Here is a 27,892-nt window from a genome sequence, read left to right as displayed (position 1 = left end):
ATAGGCAGGAATGTAGAAGGAAAGGATTCCCTTCATCTTCTTAGAGTGAAATATGTACACTGGCTGATATTAATAAGCAAATACTAGGTCTTTGGCTTGGGTGAATATACAATTCACATGTTAACTCATTGAAATGTTGCTGAACCTTCTTGGGCTAGCTATTAGAAGGTTTGTGCTGTGGGATATTTAGGTCTAACTGATTCGGTATGAAGGGAATTCCTCTGAGAACCCATAGGATGAATGAAATAAGGTAGCGGTCCAATAGTTTAAAACGTATTATTTTATTGCCTTTAACCCATAGTGGTTTAAAAAAAACACCCTCAATTTTAGTTTCTTTACTGAGGTTACTTCTCAACTTTCAAAGTTAAATTACAAAACTGGCAATGCTGAAGCCTAATTTGGATCATATGGTAAGACTGCTCTTGCTTGAAATCGATCCAATTTAAGGATAAACAGTACTTCCTCCTCCTTCTCCTCCTCACCCTATTCCCAATAAATGCATTCGGAGACTGGATTTGCTGAACCACTACAAATATTTCTGTGGAAATTTATTGGGAAGACTGATTCCCTCTTTTCTTAAAAACATAGAAAATTATTTTTTGCAACCATTTTGAGCTTGAATTGGAAAATCCCAGGGAGTCTCAGAATATCCCAGAGATGCACTCTCACTAGAGATTAATTTGGAATAGGGTGTGGGGAGGAGGGAGCAGATCCCTTGCTCTGATTTGCTGTTTGCACTTTTTCACACCTTCAAGTCCTGACACTTTCACTTTTGCTTGGACTCTCACCTGGTACTTAGCAATCAGTTTACTCTTCCAGAGGGAATGGGCTATGTCGTGAATTGACAAACGCAGGTTATGGGTGCTGCCTTTAAAATGGAGGGTCTTGGGTTCTTCTAGGAGCTGCCCTCCCATTTGTCTCTCCAGCTGCAGAACTTCCTAAAAACAAGCAAAGATGGCAAAAAAATCAGCATCGAGCTGCATCATTTATGTCAACTCTCACCAAATGAGCAGATTCCCTAATGCTGTGAATGCATGATCAAATAGAACCCAGCTACCATAATGAGCAGTCAACTAGTTTCTGGAGGGAAGAAGCTGTGAGATTGGATTTTATTTCTATCTCCTTAGGAGTCCTTAACTTCTATCACTGCTGCAGAAGAAGAATGCAAGAACGGTGGATTCCGTCAAGGTCACCTGAAGTCATGGAGTGTAACTGAATACAGCAAAGTCTCAAGCATTTGGAACCTAACCAGAGCCCTCCCTCAGCCAATAGACCCTTCACACTCCATGTCCCCTCTAGCTCCCTCTTCTTGATTTTTTAGAAAAAAAAAAGGCAAAAAAAGCCCAACCCATACAAGAGATTTAAACAAAAGCTCAATAATAACTATAGTTATTTTATTTAAGTAAGTTTAAATTAAGTAAGTTAATATAGGAGTATATGCTAAGGAAAGTACATAATCAGTGCAACTCCTAATTAAATAGGTGTTTGTGTATACATGCAGTCTCCCTACACATACACACATATGTATGTGTTTGTGCATGTGTGCATGAGTGCATGTGTGTGTGTGTGTGTGTATATGTGTAGGGAGACTGAGGTTTTTCACTGGCCAAAGGGGAACACAGAAAAAAGCAGATTTGCTATTATATTTGGGCTCATGAAAACTTCATCTCCACATGTTTGGAGAAAATTCAGTAAGTTGTACAGAAAGTTGAAGTTTATGATGATGACCCGGAAGTATTTAAATAGTATCAACCATCAAAGAGTGATTTAGCTGTGCTTTGACTGTAGCCGGTCTGAGACCAAAATGGTGAACCTCTGGGAGCAGGCTGGAAGGGGACTCACTAAGCTACTTAAGAAGGGGCAAAATAGCCTAGGGCAGAAATAGCAAGTCAAAGTGCTTGTGCTGAACAGTACTGAACATGGGATTGAGCCCATGAGTGGCTTCTGTGCATCCAGTGTGGGCAAGATATACAGAAGAAGGAAGGAAGGAAAGAAGAAAGAAAAGAAGGAAGGAAAGAAAAAATTAAAGAAGGAGGGAGGGAGGAGGAAAGACAAAAGGAGGAAGGAAAGAAGGAAAGAATGGAGGGAGGAAGGAATGAAAGAATGAGAGAGAGAGGGAGGAAGGAAGGAAAGAAAGAAAAAATGAAGGAAGGAAGGAAAGAAGGAGAGAGGGAAGGTAGAAGGAATGAAAGAAGGAAAAAAGGGAGGAAGAAATGAAGGAGAGAGGAAGGAAGGAAAGAAGGGAGGGAGGAAGGAAGGAAAAGGAAGGAAGAAGCAAGGGAGGAAGGAAAGGAAGGAAGAAAGGAAGGAAGAGAGAAAAGGAGGGAGGTCACGCAGGTAGTGATTACCACAAGAATGGCGTGTGATGGCCAATTTAATACTCTTTTCACTACATTACTATACCATGGTGTGATGCGTCTCCTTTAGCTTTTCTTTGCTACCAGTAGCATTGCACTTAGGAAGTAAGGTACAGGGAACTGGGGGAAGAAAGTGTTTGCAAGCTACTGATGCTCACACTAAGCAGATAATGTGCTTTCAGTCTCAAGGGAGGATTTCTGCAAGGTGCAACTAGCTCAACATGACTTACCAATTGTGGAGTCTAAACAAGGCTAGAATGTGAGCAATGCTTCAATTCAGAAGTCCATCAGCCTTAATATTTGTTTAATGAACTCCAATCCGTAAGGGCTTAGTCCAATAAAGACTCAGCTAGGAAACTTAATTGATTAGGCATACCAGGGCTTCATTTCAAGCTGCCTTATAAATGACGAAAAGCAAGAAACAATCATTTGGTCAAACCAGTATTCTGACTAAAATCTGTTACTAAGAAAATAAAAATCCAATACTGGGTAGGAAATCCGGGAATGAAAAAGGAGAGCTCTTTTCATTCATGTCTAATGGTAAATGAGAGATGGAAATTCCCTATTTCACAGAGGATGTAAATTCCCTATTGCACAGAGGTGCAGGAAGTATTTGTCTTTAATTATTGGCCATCACTCAGTGATGCTGTTGTTACCTGTGGTACTCCATGAAGCTCCCACCCTGGTCCCCGTTCTACACATAAAGGCATGAAAAAAGCTCAGTATTGAAACATATCACATAGCTTATGATGCCTTTGCTTAAATGCTCTGCGGGCCCTCTGCAAGCCAGAGGAGCAAGAACACCCCACAGTTACAAATACTGACACAATTCTCACTCACCCAGGGAACCCTGAGCCACACATTTCATCTTGACATAGGAGGAAGGAAAAGAAAAGCCGGAAATAATTGAAGTTGCTTTTGCTTCAGCAGTGATGTATAATAAACATATGTTGATCATGTTCATTGTCTAGTTAGCATAAAAGAGAACGCCGATGTTCCCAATGAACCTGGCACCTGACAAATTCTAAAGCTAAAATGATGTTTGTTTATAAGCCATTAGAAGAAAAGAAACATAATTAGAAATCTTTTAGATTACGGCTGTGCCAATCCATCAGTCCTAGCTTCTTTCCAGTATGGCCTAATTACCCCATCAAGATGTCTAAAGAGCAATCGATAGTAATTATCTGATTACTATAGATCTTCATTATGTCCAAATTATCTCTCTAGGATGTCTAAAAGAAGATGTGTTGTATTCTATGAAGGAATTAGATCCAACAGTATATCAAATCTGCATGTTCTACAAACAGCAAAAGATCACTAAGGGCTATGTAGTTTGGGAAGAGATATTCAAATCATTCTAAATTTTCTTGATATGGAAGGCCACCAAAAAACCTAAACAGCCATAGCCTGGAATTTCAGAATCACAGTCTTGAAAGCTGAAAGGAACCTGAGTCATCATCTGATCTAAACCATATATGAAAGTGATCCCCATGTTTGACAAATGGTTCTTTACCCTCTGTTTGATGACCAGGAAGGAGGGGGAACCCATCACCTCTTTAAGCAATCCATTCTACTCTTGGATAGCTCTAATGGTAACAAGAACACTTAGGTGGCACAGTAGATAGAATGATGGGCCTTGAATCAGGAAGATTCCTCTTTCTGAGTTCAAATCTGGCCTCAGACACTTGCTAGCTGAGTGACCCCGGGCTAATTGCTTAGCCCTGCCTCAGTTTCTTCATTTGTTAAAAAATGAGCTGGAGAAGGAAATGTCAAACCACTCCAGTATCTTTGCCAAGAAAACCCCAAATGGGGTCATGAAGAGTGGGACACAACTGAATGACAGCGAGGGTTTCATGCAATTACATTGCCAAGCCCTTTCCCATGAATTTTAACGATGACTCACCAAGTATTTGTTAAGTACCTATTATCTATGAAGCACCAGACCAGGAGCTAAGGATACAAATACAAGTAGGACAATCTTAGTTCTCAGGGAGAGTATATACTATCCAGAGGGGGTGGGGTTATAATGTGTGTGCAGATAAGCAGAGAAAGGATATGTACAAAGTAAACATAGCTAAGGCCTGTGGAAGGAGCGAAGAGTTTCAAGGGATGAAGAAGGGGAGCATCCCAGGCATGAAGAACTTTGACAAAAGTACATATGCAGGATATGGAATCTTATGTATAAGAACAGCCAGTTGGTTAGTTTGAATGGGATGTAGTTTGCCTAACAGAACAATATGGAATCAGCCTAGAAAGATACATCAGAGCAAGATTATGACCATTTTTGAGTATTAAACAAATAGTTTGTATCATTGTACAGGAAATGGGTAGACATTGAAGCTTCCTGAGCAGAGAAGTGACGGGGTCCAACTTGTGCTTTAGGAAAGTCCATTTGGCCATTATATGGAAGAGTTAGAGGGGAGACACTGATGACCCGGAAATCGATTGAGAGGCTACTCCAGGAGTCCAGGTGAGCAATGATGAGGGACTGAACAGAATGATGGTAGTGTGGATGGAGAGAAGGAATGGATGTGGGAGATATTATGAAGACAGAACTGAGGAGACTTGGAAAGTGATTGGAATGGGAGGTGTTGAAGGAGGGGGTGAAGAATCAAGGGTGATCCCAAGATTGCAAGCCCAGGTGACTGAAGGTGCTCTCAGCAGAAACAGGGGAAATTGTTGGAGTGGGGTGAGTTTAGGAAGACAGGTAATGCTTTCTGATTTGGACATGTTGACATGTTGAGTCTGAGGTAACTATGGTATGCTCAGGTGGAGACGTTCAGCAAACAATTGGGATTGTGGGACTGGAGATCAGAAGCCTAGTTTTCTCTCTTGAATTAAATAGTAAATTAGTTTTAGCAGGAATAAAATAAGCATAGCAAACAGTAGAGAGCATTGTGTTGTATCAGAAGACCTGAATTCTGGATCTCTGTCACTTACTACTTGTATGACTTTATGTATGTATGACCTGTATCACCTTAGTAAGTCGCTTAACTATTTGGGGCCTTAGTCTACTCATTGATAAAATGAAAGGGTTGAACTATCAGACTTTTAAGGTCCCTTCTAGATCTAAATCTATAATCCCATGAAAGAAGAGAAGGGGGAGAAATAGTAATTCCCTTGAAATCATTTGTGTCTTTTTAAATTTTATGTTAAAATCGTTTATATGACAAATACATAAAGACATGGAAAACAATGTTGACATGGAAAGTGGAATGTAACCAAATCATGCTTTCAGAAAGAAACATAGCTTTCTTTTTAATGAAGTTATCCTTACTACCTATAAAATTACTCTCCCCTTAGCTTTCTGTTAGACATTTCAAATAGCTTGTCTGATTCCAAGATTGAACCTTCCTCTCTTGCAGGAGGTAGGGGTTTATTTCTAGTTTCTACAATGCTGTACCCACCTCTCCAACTCTGCCCACTGACAGATTTTTCTCTCAAGAGCCTATTTTCTCAGACAATACAATCAGGTCTCTAACCTCTCTCTCCTGTGACAGCAAAAATGTGGAAGAACAGAAGAAACTAATAGTGAATGGTGCAAAGAGCAGACTGTTTGCAGCCAGGACCTCTATGTTGGACAGAGATCAGAACAAGCCTGTGAGATCTATTTCATTCACAGCAGGTGATGGACGCCTCCTGAGTGAGCCACCAAAGCTAATACTGAACGAGTGTATATTGACTTGGGGAGAAATAGCAGACTGATCAACCTTATGGATAGAAAGAAGAAATCCAGTTGCTGGAAAAAGCAAGTTTTACAGTAACCAGCTCATCTGAGAGACAGTGGAAGCCACAACCTATATTATTTAGAGCATTAACAAATTTGGACACTTTTCAGGGCTGTACATTGCTATAATTTGTAAGCATAACTGCCTTGTAGGATATTTGAGGATAAATACTTTCTATGTTATTAAAGCCTGGTAGAAAGGGAGAAAAGGAAAAGGGGAGCAAAAAAATATTTATTGAGTGCCTAGTACATGCCAGGCACTCACTGTGCAAGGCTCTGGGTATGCAAAGATGAAAAACAAACAAACTATGTCCTTGGGGATCTCACCTTCTACTTGGAGTGGCAGGGATTCAACCCATACACAAAAAAAGTTTGTTGAGATCCTCCTCAATGGAGAATCATAGTTCTAGAGTTGGATGGAGTTGGATGGCCTCTCAGAAGCCTTTGAGTGTAACACCTTCATTTTACAGTAAGGAAGCTGACACCTACGAAGGTGAAGTGATTTGCCTAAAGACATACAGGTCACATGTTTCATAAGCGGAATGAAATCCCAGATCATCTGACTGTAGAGGGCACTAGCAACTGATGGTATCAGGGAAGGTTTCACACAAAAGGCAACCCTACGGTTGAGCCTTCAAGGACTCTAAGAGGCAGAGATGAGAAGGAAGGGCATCCTAATCATCAGGACAGCCTGTGCAGGAGGTTGAGTGTCAAACTGCTGAAACAGAAGAGTGTAATGTGTGAGATGTGGCTAGAAAATGTGGGAAAGCTAGATTATGGTCGGCTTTGGGTACCTTGCTGAGGAGTTTGTATTTGATCTTAGATGTGACATTGGACCATCTTGAGCAAGAGAATGATGTGTGCTTTGGGAATATTGTTTTGGCAGCTTTGTGGAGAGTAGATTTGGAGAAGAAAGAGACTAGAAGTAGAAAAATGAATTAGGAGGCCATTGTCTAGATAATGGTGTGAACTAGCCATGTGAGGGGTAAGGACAGAAATATGGGATCTGTGGAGGTAGAATAGATACTACTTGGCAGTTGATTGGATTTGAAAGGGGTACGGCTTGAAGAAGAAGAAAGATGGTAAAGTGGATAGAGAATTGGGCCTAGAATCAGAAAGATCTGAGTTTACATCCAGCTCCAGACACTTTCCTAGCTGCATGATGCTGGGTAAGTCACTTAACCTTTCCCTGCCTCTGTTTTCTCATCTGTAAAATAGTAGCAATACTTTCCAGGGTTGTTGTGAAGATCAAATATGAAATGATATTTGTAAAGCACTTTGTAAACCTCAAAGTAATATATAAATGCTATGATAATAATAATGGTTATTAATGATCATTATCAGGAGCTGCTTAAGGACTCAAATACCAGTATTTTTCTAAGCTTGGGATTTATATTTACTAATTTCTAGCTAATAGCCTAGGCAGATTTTCCTCAGTCACTTAAAAAGGTGTAACTGAGCACCTAGAGCAAACAGAGCACTGTGCCAGATACTTTGGATACATATTTGCAAATAAATATAGCACTTGTCATGGTGATGCTAAAGGGCTTATGGCTTTGGGGTTCAGGGCTTCTGAGGACTCAAGGATCCCAGGATCAAATTCTATCCTCCATGAACTAATCTCCTGTTCCCCTGTCCTCAATACCTCCTTTCATTCTCTCTGCTTGACATCAATATTTCCACCTAGATGCTTCTGCCTTCCTTCTCCGAGGCAATAAACTCCTTAGTTCTTTGAGTGTAATGATTCCATTTGCAGATTATCTTCTGCCTAAAAAATCAACTCAAGTGTCTTTTTGTTATCCGGTAGCAACAAAGACAAATTGAAAGGAGGTTCTCCTCAGTGCTATGGATTCCACTCTCCCTGCTCTTCTTACCTTCTCCTAAATTGGCCAACCTCACGTTTCCCCCATGCCAGAGAGCTTTGGGTGATCTCAGGTGAGGAACAGCCCCAGGCATCAGCACTGGAGACAGGACAATCACTGGGAGCATCAGAAAGATAAAAGAAAACCATGGCTAAGCAAACGGAATACTGCCCAACTTTCTACATCTTTTTGGTTGTGAACGCCTCTACCCTTTTTCTAGACATGGAATAAACTTGATTTAGCATTCATTGTGGTTAAGAGACTGTTATCATTTACTTGAATATGGACACTGAGTGGAGATGGGTTCCTTACCTTCTAGGGCTTACATTGAGTACCTCAACTAGGTTTGCATATATGGAAAGGCTTATTAACAGTAAATTGGTGGATAGGGGTTGAACTTTTTCGTCATAACAAACCACGAAACAAAGACAAATAAAAGAGAACCCTCAGTGTTCTGAGACTCACTGGACTTGGATAAAATGGGGCAGAGGGTGCTAAGAGTAACCCATTCACCTAGAAATCCAAGGTCAGCATGGACTAACCTCAGAAGCCCCCAAAAAGGGATTATGTTTTTTTGGAATTTAAGGTTTACAAAGCACTTTCCCATCATGAACTTGTGAAATACATAGCACAAATATTATAATCCCTGTTTTATAGATGAGGAAACTGAGGGATAGGAAGCTGGAGTGCTTTGGGTCATAGAGCTAGTAAGTATCTAAGTGTGGTTTTTAACCCAGATCTCTCAAGGCCAAATCTGGTACTCTTTTCATTAAGTCATGCTGCAAAGACACAGGGTGAGTCCTTTGTACTACCTCCGAAGACCTCCTATTTGTGCAGGGCAGTATTTTTATTTGATTTTATTACAACCCTTTTCAGAGGTCACCGACTATGCCCTATTTCTGTGCATTCTTGAATCCTGCATGCCATGCTATGTTCTTTGGGATTATAGTATGGATTGAGAAACTCAAAGCTTTGGTACTGTGGCTGTCAGAGCTATGACTATATACACTTCTCACAAGCAAAGGCCAAAGAAAAAAGCATCTGTTTACTTCTTTTCTCTGCCAGTTCTTTAGAGCCTGCTGCTGCTGCCGCTGCTGCCGCTGCCACTATCCTCTGTTCTCCATGTGCTGTCTGTCTCCCTGGCCTCCAGGCCGTCAAGCTGCATGGCCTGGCATTCAGTCCCTCCCCACTGCTCTCAGTCCACCTGCCTGTTTCCTGACTTCTGGCTCTGGCCTTTGCCAGGAAAACCTCTTTCATTATGCACGCTGGGGTGCTTCTCTCTCCTCCTGTGTAAGTCTGTCCCACTTCATTCCTAATAAGTCCAAGGCTCCACTCTTGTGACCATTTGCAAATATTTTCCACTCAAGTCACTTCATTTCTAGGGCTCTGCCTGCCACTCCCACAGCTGCTGCCACTGCTGCCACCACACAATGTTGCTCTGAACCACCTCTTTTCCTATTCACGTGGACTTTCTAATGGAAATGCTGAAAGATGAGGCTTAGAGGAATGGCCATGCCACATGTCTGTTCGCTCACTCTGGCTCAGCTCACTCCTGAAGAAAAGGAAAGTTTTGCACTTCTCCATGTTAGGAATTTCAGTTTTTCTCTTTTTTCCCCCTTCTATTCACTGAGGTTAGTGGCATTCCTTTTAACCCTTTGGGGTCTTCCTTTGAAAATTTTTAGTTAAGTAAATCAATAAGCAAATCAAAAAGCATTTATCAAGTGCCTACTTTGTGCCAGGTGCAGTGATAGGTGTTAGGAATGCAAAGAAAGGTTAATGACAGTTTCTGTCCTCAAGGAACTCACAGTCTAAGGAGGGGGGGAAGACAACAAGCAAACAGCTATGTACAAGTAAGATACAGATTGGATACATTGGAGATAGTCAACAGAGGGACTGGGGGATCAGGAAAGGCCAGATTTTAGCCTGGACTTAACTAGTTGCTCCCTTCTTTAACCCACCCCCCCACTTTTTGCTCCCATCCATACATTCAGATCAATTCAATTCAGTTCAATTCAATTCAATTCAATAAACATAAGTGTTATACAGTGGAAATAATACTGAATTTGCACTATGGAGACGTGGGTTTGAATACTGACTGCCTGAACCAAAGAGTCACTTAATTTTGCTCTACTTCATTTTCCTCACCTGTGAAACAAAGGCTATAATATATATACTACATCCTTCACAGGGATATTAGGAGAATCAATCAACAGATGTCTATTAAGTGCCTAATTTAAAAGCACTATACAAATGACTGCTGCAATTAGTGCAATTAGTCATTAATGAGCATTAATTAATTTAACATAAATGCTACTATTATTTGCTCATCCTGTTCAAAAGAATTCTTTTAGAAATGGTCTGGGACAAGTTACTGTCTTGCTATTTTTTTTTTATGGTTTACATTTAGCAGGCTTTCATAGGTGGATTAGAAAAAAACACCCTGCATTTATAGATGAAAAAAAAAAAACTTGGGATATAAGCTTATCCACTGTAGGCTCAGACACTTTTGATGCTCTAGCAGCAGACAGGATGATAGGAGACATATATGTTATTCTGATGTCACATTTCATTGTGATCTTTTTGATTTTGATTCTCTGACTTTAATTTCTTTGGTTTGATCTTTATAATTTTGAAGTTTTTCATTCCCCATTATTTGGATATTATGAGTATTTGGTTTAGTAACATTTATGAAAAATGCTGTTTTTCACTTTTTATTAATCAATGTGATATGTGGGTAGTCATGAACAATGTTAACATTTATTATTTGAGATCTCTATCATGTTTTGATGTTTGTACTCGTAGTCTGGAGATAGGCTATTAATCCAAGAAGGACAGTGAGTTTACGATGTAATTCTAATCTCTTGAGTCATGCAAGATTGGTGCGGTGTGCAGTGACATGTTTTAATATTTCCTACATTTTCCTAGCGTAATCTGCATTGATCACGATGACAGCCCATCTTTAATGTCTGGTGATGATGACCTGATCCCTGATCCCGTATTGCCAACACAAATCTCTGTTTCACACAGAGACGCATCTGACAGTCACTTGTTCAACTTCTCTTTATCCATATCAATGGCTGAGCTCATGTGGATGTCGCCGGTGGAAGGCCTTTTAATTCTGTTCTTGTATCTTGGATGCTGCATAGCTTCATCAGGAGATAAAACAGTTTCAGTTACGGTTTGATTAAATTCACCTGTTGTAAGCTTTGACTATTGTTTAGCGTAGTGACTTCTAATTATTTCAAAAGGACCTCTGTGGCTTTTTGACCAACTGATGATGTGCTCTAAAAATGTCTATTAAGAGGGCAGTTAAGTGGCACAATGGATAGAGCACTGGCCCTGGAGTTGGGAGGACCTGAGTTCAAATCCAGCCTCACACACACATACTCACTAGCTATGTGACTCTGGGCAAGTCACTTAACCCCGACTGCCTCACTAAAAAAATTGACTATTAATGTTTATCCTTGTTTTTGTTGAGAGAATTTTAATCTTTCTCTAGCTCCCTATATTGAGCCCTAGATAACTATTACTGCTACTATTAATGCTGTTGTTCATTTCCCACCATCTGTACGCCTTGGTCTAGAACTCTACCATCATCATGCTCCTAGGAAATCTATCTACTAGTAAACTCATCAACCTGTGAGACTGTATCAGCTTTGTACTCATACCTCTTCATGAACCTCATTACTTTCTGTCCCTCTGACTGGAAGGCCCGAGGCCATAGCAAATGACTCCTTCCAAAGTTTTCCTTTAAAGACCCCCTCCCCCTCCCCAACCAGCCAGCTCTTGTATCCCACCAGCTGCATTCCTCGGGCTTGGACTTCATTTACTATGCTCTGGCCGAGTACTTTCTTCTCTAGGCTCTCTTACCACCCCCCTTTTCAGCATTCTTTTGTGTTGTCTTCACCCATTAGATTATAAACTCCTTGAGTACAGGGAATGTCTTTCCTTTTCTTATTTAGAGCCCCAGCGATCTGTACCTAGAAGGCACTTGATCAATGTTTATTGACTGACTGTTGTTTTGTTATTAAGTGGGGAATACTCTGCCAGGACCTGGGAGAGATAAAAAGATAAATTGTACACAGTCCCATACCTCTAAGAAATCTCAATGAATCAATTCCTAAATGTAAAGTAGGACAGGGGATCAGCCTCGGAAGTAGGAAATGGAACTGGTAGGATTTGACTTACCCCCAAAACATCTGTCCTACCAGTCTGCATGCTACTTGAAAGTCTCAGCTTTGAGATACTTTCCTTGGAATTTTTATGAGTATAGATTTAGAGCTGACAGATTTCAGTGGTCATCTGTTCCAACTTTCTATATTTTTTTTTAACAGTTGAAGAATTTAAGGTCTAGAGAAGTGAAGGATCTGAATCCAAAGTCAGTGCTCTCTCTACTGCATCACGTGGCTGCACATGTAGTCACTATCTACAATGCATGTAAAATACTGTGGTCAACATGCAAATATCTTACCCAGGAAGAAGAAACCTCTTCCTTCTTATTAACCAGGAAGGATGAGGAAGAGATGAGACAGAGCACAGATCGGTTTAGAGGTAGTTAGGGGGAGAGGCATGGAAATGAGGGAGAGAGAGAGAGAGACAGAGACAGAGAGACAGAGACAGAGAGACAGAGACAGAGAGACAGAGAGAGACAGAGACAGACAGACACAGAGAGACAGAGACAGAGAGACAGAGAGAGAGACAGACGGACACAGAGAGACAGACAGAGAGAGAGACAGAGAGACAGACAGACAGAGAGACAGGCAGAGAGAGAGAGAGAGACTCTTTTCATGCTGGGAAAGCTCATTAATGCTAAGTAGCCAGGGATAGGTAGGTAAAAGGGCATTGGAAATGAAGTGGGGTGGGGTAAGGAGTGGAGCTGAGCACGGCCCCTTTCCTTCCTTTAAAATTTTGTGCTTGGCTGCTTCAGAATAGGTTCCATGCAGATGAACAGCACTCCAATGTAAACACTGGTGCATCTCTCCATTCAGATTGCTCCATTTCTCTCACCTCTTACCATGTGATTTGCATGTTCTACACAGGCCCATTATACTAGCAGCATCTGGCCATATGGAACTGCTGTTAATCCAAGTAAAACAATTTATCTGCCACCCCTTTTGCCTCCTCCCCTCAGTAAATAAATACAACCAGATTGGCTCACCACCTTGTATTTTGTTTATAGCATATGTATATTTCTTACAGACTTAATGAACCATATCTGTTGGGCACCTTGGTAATTTCTTTCGGCAAATCGTACGGAGGCCAGAACCTTAGGGTTTAAAATAAACTTGTCCATAGTGAAGAAGAAGGCTGTTGTAAATTATATTATTTGGGTAGTGGGGCAAAAGACTCATTACCACACAGGCATTTTCTTCCTCCCTAGGTGCCCTTCAACTCCAAATAAAACTGTTCTTGTGTGAGTTAGACCGCACTGCTAATTTGCTAAGTATTTACTTATTAAATACTTCAAGTGTTTACTTATTCATTTATTTCTGCTGGGCTTTGAGTCTCAGAAACTAAAGACAGAATGAAGATACAAATGACACTACTGTAATCACTGGAGGAGGGCAAAGGGAAAGGCTTGAGTTTAGGACTACCAAATCCAGTCTTTTAAGTCGGTTGTGACCTTTTAATTTAACTAAGGGAACACCTCCGAACTTGAACTGGGTTCTCACTGGCACTTAAACCCCCCCCCCAACAAAACTCCCCTGAAAGGTGTTTAAATGAAGGCAGTTATCTCCCATCAGCCCTGCCTTGTACTCTGGCAGGCACAGTGGGCATTCTAATTCAACATCAATACTCCTAAAATTGCTGAAGGCAGCTTTGAAGTTCCAGGTGACTTTTTTATTTTTTGCTCTTTTGGCTAATGTGACTAAAGAAAAACAACATAAAAACTTTCTGGACCTAAAGAGGGAAGTGGGCAGATGGGGAAGTTGTCACTGTGGTTCAAGTCTGACTGATGCTCAAGTCTCTCATTATTTTTTGTTGCGTTTCAGACCACATTGATCACCATGTGAAAAAAAAAAAACGATAACGATGATCCTTAGTACCCTCACTTCTAAAAAAAAATAATCCTTTTTTCTTTACCAGCTTCCAATGAATGTATAAATATGACCCTCAGAGAGTGAGTTGCTATTCGTCTTCTTAGCCCAATGCATCTCTGAATTTCTGATAAATGCAGAAAGCACTCCCAATCCTCCAAAAACAAATGTAATCAGCTCTAACATCCTAGGAGATGTTCTACCGAGCAGCATTTGAGATGATGAAGAAAATGAAACTCGTCGGCACCAGAGAAGGTCAATGTGCCGCGGAGAATGCATGCCCACAGGTTGCAGGTATAGTTTCTGAATGAAATGATGCAGTTCCTTCTTTTTATTCTTAGCACAAATGACACTCCTAAAAAATGGGCAGTGTGGCTCATCAGTTACGCTTTTGAAATCTCCCTGGAGAATAGGATGGATCTTCATAGGAGCCGTGGACCCTGAGAGTGAATCTTTTAATAACGTAGAGTAGCTTCACTGCAAAATTGATAGGGAGTATGGCTCCTATTTTAAATGTTTCCTATACATGTTAAATATTCACACAACATAGTTCAATGACAGGGCATTATGCTTCTCCAGGATATATTTTAAAACCTAATTTTGATTATTTTATTTTAATTTGTGGAAGATAAATGCAAATTGCCAGCACTGAGAAAGGCAGATGAACAGGTTTAATAAAGAAAAATAAGGGGAAACAGTGAAAATAACCCAAGCTGTTTCCGTCATGATCAACGGTTTCCAAAGAGACATTTATAGATTCTCTGCCTCTGGGGAGCTGGCACTTAGCATTAAAAATACATGAATAACAAATGAGACTTCCTTGCTCCTTATGGCCACAATAATGCAAAAAATACCAAGCCTCTTGTTAGAGGCTATAGGTAAGTACGGTAACCAATATGCTGGAGAAATAATCAGCCTAATATTTTGGAAAGAACAATCAGACCAGATTCATTTATTCTGCAAAATAGCTGCTTGTTGCCAGGTACTCTGCTGCTTTTCCCAACATTTCCCATAAAGAAAATGAAAAAGCAAATTAAAATAAGAAGCACTCAAGAGAAACACACACATATGTGTGTGTATATATATGTACACATGTACGTATATATACATACATATGGAGAGAGAGAGTATATACATATATATACATACATATATATGGAGAGAGAGAGAGAGAGACAGACAGACAGACAGAGACAGAGACAGAGACAGAGACAGAGACAGAGACATAGAGATAGAGACAGAGAGCCAGGGACACACACACAGAGAAAGAGACAGGCACAATTATGCCAATCTCACTTAAGGGAAGGATACCTCTGAGATATACTATCATCAGCATATCATGTCAATTTCTTCCACTATCTTGTAAGGAACATAAATAGAACCTGTTGGGAGAATTAGACATAAAGACTATAGCTCCCCTACACACATACATGCTCTCTGACCACTCTATCCATGAGAATTTCATGCTTCTTGTGGAACATCTAATTAAAAAAATATATACATACATACATATATATGTATATATATACATATATATGTATATATATATACATATATATGTATATATGTGTGTGTGTATATATATATATATATAAATATATTTGGATTTTTTTTGGTTATAACTCCATCACTTCCTCTTCCCTTCCCCATTAGAATAAAAGCAATAAAGTTAAAGAAACTGGCACAAAAATAATATGTAATAATCTGTACCCACAGTCCCTCACCTTTCTACTCAGAGGGAAGCGTATTCCAACATCAGTTCTCTGAAACCACAAGTAGATACCAAACGTAACCTGAATTCTAGTCAGCCAATCGATCAAAGTGCATTTAAGTACCTATGAGGTTGTTTTCATTTACATTACAGTAACCATTGTGAATACTTTTTCATTGGTCCTGCTTTCTTCACTTTGCATTTGTTGATATACATTTTCCCACATTTCTCTAAATTCCTCTTATCTTACGGCAAGATAACATTCCATAGCATTCATATAATGCAATTTTTTTTTCTGTCCATTCCCCAACTGATGAAGACCCATCTTGATTCAAGTATTTGCCACCACAAAAAAGTGCTGCTCTGAAAATTTTGGTATGTGTGGGACTATACTTTCCATCATTTACCTTCTTGAGGGGAGTACGTATTCAGTAGTGATAATGCTAGGTCAAAGGGTGTGAACAATTTAATCACTTCTGTAACCTACTTCCAAATTGCTCTCTGGAATGGTTGAACCATTTCACAGCTCCAGCAGTAGTAGCCTAGTCTGCCTGATTCCCTGTGGAAATAAACCCTCCAATACTGGTCACTTTTTGTATTTGTCAATTTGATGGGTGAAAAGGGAAACCCTTGCTATGTTAATTTAACATGTCATTTTTAGACAACATGCAGATTAGCTACAGATACACATTCCTCTAGGTACCACAACAAACTCAAACTTCTTATTTTCTGCCAACCTGGCCCCAACCCATCTTTCAGTCTTATCTTCAACTACTCATACTTTGTCTACTCCAGACAAACTGGAGCACTCTTGTCACTGTGGTCTTCATGTCTGAACTCACACCATTTTCCGTGTTCTCGTGTTAGGAATGTGCTCCTCCATTTTTATTTTACTTTAATTAAATTCATATCAAGAAACATTTATTAATAGTTCACTATATGCAAGATGAAGATACGGCAGTACTCTGTGGATAGAGAACCCACTGTGGAGTAAAAAATGACCTGAATTCAAGTCTCCCCTTTGCCACAAACTGGCTTTTTGATCCTGCCTAAATCAATTAATCTTTGAGTTTCCAAGGTAACCCTCTATGATTATATACTATACAGCAAATGCTAGTGTGCATTTAGCTAAGAATTCCTTACACAAAGGAAATCACAGAACCAAACTAATGATAATTAATAATAATAACATTCAATGTGTTAAGTTAGTTAATGAGGATATAAAAATGGAGTTCTAGCCTGTCCTTTCTAGGAGCATACAATTTAGTAGGGAAATGTGGAATATAACAAGTATAACAGCGTATTATGTTGCAATCCAACATAAACTCTCTCCTGAGCTTCAGTCCCATATTACTTGCTAGATATTTCTAAATGGATTTTTCAAAGGAATGGCACACTCAAACATGTCCAAAACAGAATTCATCATCTTTTTTGACCAAAAAAACTCTCCCTTCCACCTAATTTATTTATTTATTTTAAAAGCACTACTATCCTTCTAGTCACCAAGATTCCCAGTCTTGGTAATATCCTAGGCTTTTTTGCTTTCACTTACCACCTTCTATAACGATAATAGCTAGCACTTATATAGTGCTTTAAAGTTTGAAAATGCCTTACATTTATTAACTCAGATCCTTAAAACAACCCTGGGAGGTAGGTGTTATTATTATCATTACCATCTTACAGATGAAGAAACTGAGGCACAGAGAGGTTAGTGATTTGACCAAGGTCACCCCCTTAGAGAGTGTCTGAAGCAGGATTTGAACTCAGGTCTTCCACAAGTCTGCCACTCTATCACCGTGCCACCTAGATGTCTCTATATCCAATCTGTTGCCATACCTTATTAATTTTATCTCTGACACCTCCCATATCCATTCCCTTTTCTCTACTCACACTAAAACCAACCTAGTTCAGGCTCCATCTAGATCACTTCTTGTCTAGACCATTGTAACAATCTTCTAATTTGTCTCCTTGCATTCAGTCTCTCCCCTTGCCCACTCCTCCTCCGTAGAGCTACTAAATTGGCATTCCTAAAGTAGGAATGTGGCCGTGTCATTGCCTTGGTTTTTTTGTTTGTTTTGTTTTTTTCCCCAGCCAAAGACAAGGTTTATTAGAGCATCTGTCTTCTGGGCAGACTCTTAAGGAATCTGAGCACCTTAATGGAGGCCAGATGTACTTTATATACAGAAAGACTAGGGGAGGGATCTAAGAGTGGCCAAGTAGTTTGGGGTAACTGGAGGAGGGGTCTAAGGAGGATCTAGATGGGAGTGGCCAGTAAGCTGGGGTCAACAGAACAACAGGGACCACATGGCCAAGGGAGAACAGAGTCTAGAATCTTTGATGTCTCCCTATTATCTTTAGTATAAAATACAAATTTGACTTTTGGCATTTAAATACCTTCATGGTCTGGATCCAACCTACTTTTTTATGCTGATTGCATCAGTCCTGTCAGTCTTGATATTTCAGCCACATTGGCCTCCCTACTATTTGTGTGCACATGACACAGTCCATCTCCTTTGCATGAAGTGTATAATTGGAATGCATTCCTGCCCTACTTTCACTTGATAGAAACCTTAACTTTCTTCAAAGCTCGGCTCCTATGCCACTTCCTTAGTAGGCCTAACCAGTTCCACCTAGTTGTTTGTGCCCCCCTCCCAAAGAATTTTGTACACATTTTGCTTTTCCTTACCTCTGTACATTTTGCATACACCACTCTCTCCCCCAAGAGAAATAAGCTCACGGAAAAAAGGATAATTTGTTTTTGTACAATACCCAGTACATACCAGATGCTTAATATATATGTTGGATGGATGAATGAATGAATGAATGAATGAATGAATGAATGAAGGGGTCAAAGACAATCCCCAAGTAAAGAACTCTCCAAGAAAACTTCAGGAGGGAGAAGAAAGAGCTTTGGAGTTGGAATCAAAGATCCGTATTTGAATTCAGGTTTCTCCATTTACTACCAATTAGATCTTAGACAAAATCACAAGCTCTTTGAACTTCTGTTTTTTTCCTGCTATATGAGGCAGTCGGATTAGTTGGCCCCTATGGTCCATTCTTTCATGAAAGCCAATGAACATTTTCACCTGAGAACAACAGGGAAGGCTTCCTTGCAGAGATGACACCCATGCTGAACCATGAAGGAAGGCAAGCATTTCATTTAACAGAGGAAAGGAAGGAGTGGATTCCAGACATGGGGGATGGCCTGTGAAAATCCAGAAGTATATTGAACTCGGGGAACAGCTTATATAATTGGATGAATAAGAGCAATGTGAAATAAGGTAGGTTGTTGCCAGACTGTAGAGCATCTTAAAGGTTAGGCTAAGGAACTTACATTTTATCTCATAAGTAATAGGGAGCCAGGGAAAATTTTTGAGCAGGAGAGTAACATGGCCACACCTTTCCATTTGGATGATCATGTTGGCAGCCATGTGAAAGATGTACTGGAGAGGGGAGATACTTCAAGAAAGGGAGCCAGAAGGCTAGTTAGATGCTGTTATCATAATCTAAATGAAAGGAGATGAGAGTCTGAATTAGAGTGGTAGCAACATGAGCAGAGAAGGAAGAGAATGAGAGAATGACAAGGTCATTGTAGAGATAAAATTAACAGGACATAGCAAGTGATTACATGTTAGGGGAAAAGGTGGTAGATGTTGGAAGAGTCAAAGAGTCCCCCAAGGTATGAAGAGCAAATGACCACTCTAGGCAAGTAAATTAACCCATTAGCTTCCTCTTATGTGGAATTGGGATAATAACAGTAACATTTAACTCCCAGAGATGTTATTAGGAGAAAGTGAAGTTACACATGTAAAGCATTCTGATGATTTCCTAGCAGTTATTACTGCCATACCAGTTATTACTACCATGAACATAAGTAGGGAATCCGGGAGAAGCATCAAAAGAAGATGGTGCCTTCAGTTCTGGATACACTGAGTTTGATATGCTGGTAGAATGTGCCCGAGCACCAGCCCAGACCTATGGGACTGGTAGATCTCAGTGAAGAGGCGAGAGCTGGAAATAGAGTTCTGGGCATCATCTACATAAAGACACGGCTGAATTCGTGGGAGCAAATAATATCACTAAGTGAGAAGGAAGACAAAGAGGGCTGAGAACAGCATTTTGTTTAGTGAATTGAACTGAACCGACACCCTCATTTAGGGCATAGAAGAGGAACACTGAGTTAGTAAAGAATATTCACACAGAAGATGAAGCAGGAGGGGAATGATTCCATGGAAACCAGGAGAGAAGAGAGTATTCAGGAAGAGGGAGTCTAGAGGGCTGAATGTTGCAGAAAGCTTACAAATGAATAAGACAAAGAAAAAGTTGTTGACTACATGGTACGATCTAATTGCATGCTCATGAAGGAAGCCTTCCCTGACTCACCCTGATCCTACTTGTCCTTCTTCAGATTTCTCATAGTGTCTCTCCTTACAGCACTCCTGAAATGCCCACAATATGCCAGGTCTGGTGCTGGGTGGGTGCTGGGGTTACAAAGGCACACAAATGAAACAATTCCTATTTGCAAGGAGTTTACATTCTAATGAGTGTATAATTACTTTCTCTCATATATAGTAATTATTTATGTCCATCTATTTTATCTGAGTGTTTTGTAGTAGTTTTCTTGGTATCCCAACATCTCTCACAGCACCTGCTAACAAATATTTTTGAATTAAATAGAGTAGAATGGATTGGAAAACAAACTAACTAAAAATGACTGTTTACTTGATGAGTTACTTACCTTGAGCGCATCCTGTGTGTCATCCAGACAGTAGACTCGCATGCTGTATTCCAAAGATGAACAAGACAGTGGCCCAAAGATGGCGAGTTTTAGGCGCTTTGCTGCGGCTTTGGTGGTGGACTGTCCAACCAAGGCGTATGTGCTCAGTGTCTCTGTGAGGATGTGGCAAGCTTCTAGGTCCAGCTGAATGTAGCATGGGGTGGTGAAATTTTCCTCTCCAACCACTACCACATCCTGAGGGAGAATGAGAAAACAGGCACAGCTGAAGAAAATACTGCAAACTCATGATGTAGCACTGACCAGAGCAGTTAGGAAGTCCATATTCTAGTTCTCCTTTGGCTACGGGAGTCAGAGAAAAGCTGCAATATACTTTATATACCTGGACCTGACCTCTTTGTACTGGAAAGATATATAAAATGAGGCCATCCTGGCGCCCAAGGAGTTTAGGGTAGAAAACACATACAGATGAGTAGTGTCTAGGAAACTGATAATTAGTGTGGGTTCGGGGGGACACCCACCCATTACCAGACAGATTACAAAATATTTGAGCTAGATAGGCCTAGATTTCCTTCTGGATGGCCAGATGAAGTACAAAGTATGGCCTGAGGCCAGTTAGATATAGAGGGTTAGGGGAGTTTTCACTCACTCACCCACCCACTAATCAATCAGAATAGCTCAATATAGGCTATGGTACATAAACAGTATTGTGTTTGTATACATACATATGTTGTGTGTATTCATATATATATATATATATATATATATATATATATACACACACACACACACACATACAACACAATATATATATAATATGTATGCATATCCATATATACACATACACACATATACATATATGTGTATATATATTTTCACATATACACACGAATATAAAATTAACAAAAAACCTGACAAAATAATAAGTTAATTATTTCTACCATGATTGATTTTTGAACCAATCTTCCAGATCCTGAGTCATTTTTGATAGTTTCTTGTTTCTTCATGAGAAATACTATTAGTATATGGCATTGTTATGAGTTGAATATATTTGTGCAAGTGCTAGGATTTGGAAAAATAGCAGATATTGTCCAATACTTCCTTTTCTTCAACAAACACACACACACACACAAACACACACACACACACACACACACACACAGTGTCCAAAACTCCATATTGCCCTTCCCAAATAATCCTGCCAATAGGACTGTAGGGGAAATGGTATATGTCAAAACTGCATGCTTTTAAACCACCTTCCATATGCTCAGAGGGATAAAGGCTCTCAATTAATTCCCCATCTGACACTTCAGGCTCTGCACGTGGTGTGAAGTCTTTCAAATTACCTGGAGAAAAATGGAAATAAATGGGGGAGATGTATTGTAAAAGCAGCTGGGAGCAGGACCAGGCTCTGCAAATTCTGTTTTAATCTCAGCTGCCTTAAGCTGCATAGCAGATGATCTGTATGAGGCTTGGAGGCTAAGAACTGGGATCCATTAGTTTTTTTTTAAATTTTTTTTTTTTTAGTAAACTGGTTCAGGCTTCATGACTGGAGAGAGGCACAGAAAAAACAGCCACCTGAGGTGGCTATCTGCTGGTTGGGCCACGAACATTTGTGTGGCTTTTGGCAAGGGTTATACGCTGATGGCAATACAACCATCTGTTGGAGAGCTGTTCCAAAAGAGAAAGGAGTTTCTTTCTTTATTTATTTCTTCATTTAGATATTTATAATTTACATCACACACATTTCCAAAAAGGATTGGAAAGTTCTTAGTAGGTATCACAGAGCTCAGTATATTATGAAGGTAATGAAAAGAACAATTATTTGTTGTTGTTGTTGTTGTTTTCTTTTCCCCCACAACAGTTATATGACCCTTGCGTTTTATTCTGACACATTTGATAGTACATCTTTATTCTAACGATTTATGCTATAGCACAGCCAAACAAGCTTCTCCTCGTTTTCTACTTCTGGCTTGTATGAGCCGCCCACAATGTGGTGTATAATGTACACTAATTTCCATCTCCCACCATCTTTTTCATTCAGGCTACATTCACTCTTTCTCTCTATATGACTCATTTCCTTTCAATATGCCGCTACTCAGTGATATTGGGGTTCTCCCAGATGGAATGTGGCTGTATAATCAATACTCTCAGGGTCTTAAGGGGTAACTCTTGTGTGGGGATAATCACTCCTACTAATACCATAGTCCATCAGTTCCTACTGATATATTTTCCATTAACAGATTGGCCACCAATAAAAATTAACATTAACCAAGCATTTACTGAGAATGGAAAGCAACTGTATACCAATTATATTCCATTGATAAACCTGGACCCAATCTCCCACAAATGCACGCGGTGTCCATAGGGAGTATGGAAACACAAGCTAGTAGTCCCAGGGTAGTAAACCACAGATGCAATGAATACATTTATCAAGAGCAACTCACGACTCTAAAACTATAAAATTTGTTATCTTTCTTCCGTTTCAGAAACAAAAGTTCCTTGGTAAGCACAGCTTCCATGTGAACAAACGCCTCCGTTGCTAAGCTGAGCTGGCATCTCACCAGACAGAGCGTTTCACTGGATAAGCCGATATGCTGAACTGCTCAGATGCTTCACTTCTATGCTGTTCCATTGCTTATCTAGACTTGCTCCTCAAAGGTAGCTGTAGTGTCCATCACTTCTGACTTTAGGCTTAGGTGATGCCTTCAGCTGAAACAATGTTACCTTTCTTATAATATTGATTAAAAAAAAAGCTCTACTGTTTTTAGCAAGATTTTTCTCTTTTCTACCTCTCAGCAAAAATTGTTATATTGCAGAGAAATGTCTTTTATCTTCTCTTCTACCTTCTTTTCTATTCTTCTCAGCAACAAGTGGTACCAGAGAGCAAAGTCTATTCTCTCCAATACTTGTTAAAAACCAATTATGTCTATAAAATGCACAACTGCCCTGTTTTATGCAAATTAGCCACTGCTGTCTCAGAACACTCAATACATGCTATCTTCAGAACATTCAGCAATGACTTTTCCTAGATTACAATGAAGGTGGATTGTATTGCTAGATTTTACTCCTTCCTCATCTCTGCCACTGAGACGTCTATCTCCTTTCAAGGTTCAGATCAGTTACCATCTCCTCCATGAAGTATTTACTCATTCTTCTATCCTCACTCTCCCACACACAATGCTCTGTCACTCCTTAAATTATCCTGCGATTATATATGCTGCATTTCCTTAGTAGAATGCAATGTCCTTGAGGTTAGGGAGAATTTTAATTATCCTTGCATCTCCAAAATTTAACACGGTACCTTAGACAGAGTGGGCATTTAGTAATTATTGAACATCATAAAAAAAAAATCAATGCTTGCTTCATACAGAAAGGTACATATTTAATCTAAGCAAAAATACTAGGAAGCAGGAGCAAAAGTAAGAATAACTGGTGACCATACTCTTTAAATAGTGCCTGAATTTGAAGACTCCAGGGAAGGAAAGAAGATGAGAAAGAATAAATTTCTATTCTTCCTGTCTCCTCCTAGCCAAAAGGATGTTTAGGAAGGAATGATAGCATTTTAAGAACTTAAGCAGAGGAGCCACACCTCAGGATGCTACTAGAGGGAAGGTGTATTCTACATAAAGTCTAGAGGTCACCGAGTCAGGCAGCAAAGCATGAAGATTTCAGCCTCTTTTTCTGTAGCTTCTCATTCCAACTCTCTGGCTCTTATTCCCCTTGGCCATCCCAGGAAGAGTGGACTGAAGCAGAAAGTTCACCTGGGTGTGCTGGATGCCTTAGCCTGTGTTCTAGCCACCCTAGAATGTGGGTGCATTCAAAAGCTGTACTGCCTTGACCTGAGGAAGCTCAGTTAAACCCAATCACAGGATCACAAAACCAGAGGTAGAAAAGACCTCATCTTAGTCCAGGAGTGGGGAACCTGTGGCCTCAAGGCCACATGTGGCCCTCTAGACCCTCAAGTGTGGCTCTTTGACTGAATCCAAACTTCACCGAACAAATCCCCTTAATAAAAGGACTAGATTCCTGGACTAAATTCAAGGCCAATGCCCCTTTTTGCTCTTTTTCAACCAGGATACTCCGTCTCTCCTCTCTATCTTTGTGCCTTTGCACTGGCTATCCTCTGGGTCTGGAATGTGGTCTCTTCTCACCTCCACCTCATGGAATCTATCCTTTACTTCCAAACCCAGCTCAAGCACCCCCTTCTGCATGCGATCTTTTTTGTTTCCTCTTAGCTGCTAGGGTCCTTCCTCCTCTCCCAAACAAATTACCTTGGATTTATTTTGTCACTAATATATGCACATGCTCCCTCTTCTTTCAGAATGTTCTTTGAGGACAAGAACCACTTGCCTTTTATCCCCAGCACCTAGCCCAGTGCCCAGCACATAATAATAGGCACTTAATAAATGCTTGTTCATTGATCGATTGATGACAGCAATAAAAGCTAAAGTGACCTTAAGCTTAACGACTAAAAGTGTAGCATCCAGAGCAAGGGTTTCTATGCTTCTACTGTTCTCAGCCCTTGTAACACCACATGCGGAATATTATTTTCATTTCTAGAGTATTGTGGCTACTTCTAGGCACCATATTTTAGGAAGAATTCTGACACTATTTCCATAGGAGGGCAGCCTCTAGTGAGGGGACTCAAGCCCATGCCATCAGGCCATTTGGTTGAAAGAAATACAGAAGGCAGGATAGAGGGGGGAAATGTGTGGGTAGAGTGGGATTGTTGCCTTCAGATATTTGAAGGACTGGCATGTCCGTCTGTTTTGTGTATACTGATGGGATTGCAGGGAGGAGGACAGGAAGGAGACTAAGGTATAACAAAGCTAGAAAGGTAGGTTGGGGCTAGGTAGTTAAAGACCTTAAAAGCCTACCAGAAGAGTTTATATTTGATCTGAAGTACAAGAGGGAACAACTGGATTTTATTGAGGAGGGGAATGACATGGGCAGGCGTGTGTTTTAGAAAAATCACTTTTGCAGCTGTATGAAAGATGGATTAGAGTTCACCAGGGCTTAAGGCAGGGAGACGAATTATGAGGTTATTGCAATAGACTGGGAGAGAGGGCCTGAATTAGGGCAGTGGCCATGGGAACAAAGACAAGGGGATGGATGCAAGAGATGTTTTGGTGGCAGAAGTTATAATATTTGGCAACTGATTGTATATTTAAAACCAGGGAGAATGAAGAGTCAAGGATAAGATCAAGGCTGTAATGCTGGGTGTCTGGAATGATAGTAGCATACTCTACAGAAAAAGGGAAATCCAGAATGGACTTGAGATTTGGGAGGACTCTTTTGGGCATGCTAAGTTGGAGATGCCCATGGGACTTCAAGTTTGTAATGCCCAATCAGTAATTGGACGCAATTGGAGTCCAAGAGAGAAACTAGGGATGAATATATATAACTAGTAGTCATTTGCATAAAGATGATAATTAAATTAAGAGGACCTGATAAGATCACACATCTAGGACAGACACATTATACAGTAGAGATGGGGGACTTCAGTTATCCGGATATCCACTGGAGCACTTTCTCACTGCAATAGCAGAGCAGCTAATTACTTCTTGACTTATTTTAATGATAATTTCAACCTTCAAAGGGTAGAAGAACCAACAAGAGGAAATTCTGTCCTGTATTTGATTATCAATAATAGAGAGAAATATGATGGAAACCTTTAAGGGAAAACTATCACTTGTTCCTAGAGTTTGTGAGAGAGAAGGAAAGTGTGACGTGCAGCCTAGATTTTGAGAGAGTAAATTTCACAGGGTATCAAGGATGGATAGATAGGGACCCATGGACTGAAACTCTTCAGGGGAAGTCAGGCCAGGAGGGATGGGGAAGTCTCAAGAATGAAATTCTGAAGATAAAAAGGGAAATAATTCTGATGGGGAGGAAAAAGAGTATTTGTCCCAAGAGTCCATAGTGGGTGAAAAAGGAACTCATGAACCATCTTAGATTTGCAAAAAAAAAAAAATAGATATATACACACTTATGTGTATACATACATACATACATACATACATACATATACACACACACAATTTCTAAAAGAACTGGGGATTATGATTACTTGAGCCACTGTTAGCAATTTTTACAAGCTTAAGGACAAAGGAAGAGACACTGGTAGAGGTCAGGTGTTTTCCTGTTTTTTAGAAAAAGGGGAAAAAATAGTTCACAAACAGCAGGCCGAGATGCTTGACTTCAATTCTTTGGAAAATTCTAGAAGGAACTTTAAAGAGATGGTTAGTGAAAATCTGGAAAATGAAAAAATAGGTCAGGACTGACTAGCCTTTCCTTTTTCAATAGGGTATAGATATAGTTTATCTAGGACTTCAGAAAGTGCTTGATAATACCTCATACTATTCTTTTTTTTTTAAAGGCAATTGGGGTTAAGTGACTTGCCCAGGGTCACACAGCTAGTAAGTATCAAATGCCTGGTCTGAGGTCAGATTTGAACTCAGGTTGTCCTGACTCCAGGGCCAGTGCTCTATCCACTGAACCACCTAGCTGCCCCATCTCTTGCTAGTCTTGCAGAAATTCAGACTGGACAACAATAGAAAGATGCATTTGGTTGAATGGGAAGACTCTTGGAATAGTTGTCAATGGTTCATCAGGAGGCTGCTGGTGAAGTGTCCTGGACAACCAGGGCATATGTTCACAACCTATATGCTTGGCCTGAGCTGTTTTTGGTTTTGCTACTTTTTTAGTTTTTAGTAATAACTTGGATAAAGGCACAGGAAGCTTGTATATTCTGATGGCACAAAGCCATAATGGATAGTTGAACTGCTGGATGAGGAAGTCAGGATCCAAAAGATCTTATCAGGTTAGACCACTAGACTGAATCTAATAAGATCAAGTTCAACAGAGATAAATGTTAAATCTAGCTCTGGGTACCAAAAATCAGTTTCAGAAGTACCGGAGGGGAAGGCAGCAATTTGTCTGAAAAAGATCTGGGGGTTCCAGCTGACTGTAAATTCAGTATGATGCAGCGGGGTGATGTAAGAAAAAGCCAACAAACAAACAAACAAAAACAAACAGAAAACCAACCAACCCACCAAGCCAAGCTGTGTTTTCGTGCTGCGGGTTTAGAGAGGCCACAATTCTAAGAACAAGAAGGGGATTTACCTGCAATATTCAGTAGATGGCCACTCTGCTCTAGAGCTGAGGTGTCAAACTCCAATAGAAACAGGGGCCACTAAGGATCCCTGGGGGCCACATATTGACGCTGAAAATCACCTATTGTCTATTTTCTTTTTCTTTTTATTTATTTTGTTAAATATTTCCTGCTTATATTTTAATGTTGTTCTAGTTGTATACTTTTGGTGCCTCTGACTTAGTGAAGAGAGAGACAGATTTAAAATCCCAAAGACCCGGATTTAGGTCCTGATTCTAACATACACTGGCTGTGTGGCTCTGGACAAGTAAATTCTAGTGCTCTGGCCAACTCTTTAGGAATATA

General features: G+C 40.1%; 1 protein-coding gene across 2 annotated transcripts in view; it reads right to left on the bottom strand.

Annotated features, from left to right (window-relative positions):
• The window catches only part of UNC5C (unc-5 netrin receptor C), a 401,391-nt gene that overhangs the window by 18,847 nt on the left and 354,652 nt on the right, over nt 1–27,892 (bottom strand). For both annotated transcript variants that reach the window (XM_021008379.2, XM_021008380.2), the window contains 2 exons: nt 20,434–20,667; nt 789–938 (listed from right to left, as the gene is read on the bottom strand). In XM_021008379.2, the coding sequence (XP_020864038.1) occupies nt 789–938; nt 20,434–20,667 (384 nt within the window). The remainder of the gene's footprint in view (nt 1–788; nt 939–20,433; nt 20,668–27,892) is intronic.

The sequence above is a fragment of the Phascolarctos cinereus genome, unplaced genomic scaffold (assembly GCF_003287225.1).
Source record: "Phascolarctos cinereus isolate Bilbo 61053 unplaced genomic scaffold, phaCin_HiC Scaffold_9;HRSCAF=440, whole genome shotgun sequence".
NCBI classification, from domain to species: Eukaryota; Metazoa; Chordata; class Mammalia; order Diprotodontia; family Phascolarctidae; genus Phascolarctos; species Phascolarctos cinereus.
Note: the sequence above shows the minus strand (reverse complement) of the source record. Positions and strands in the feature narration are given on the sequence as shown.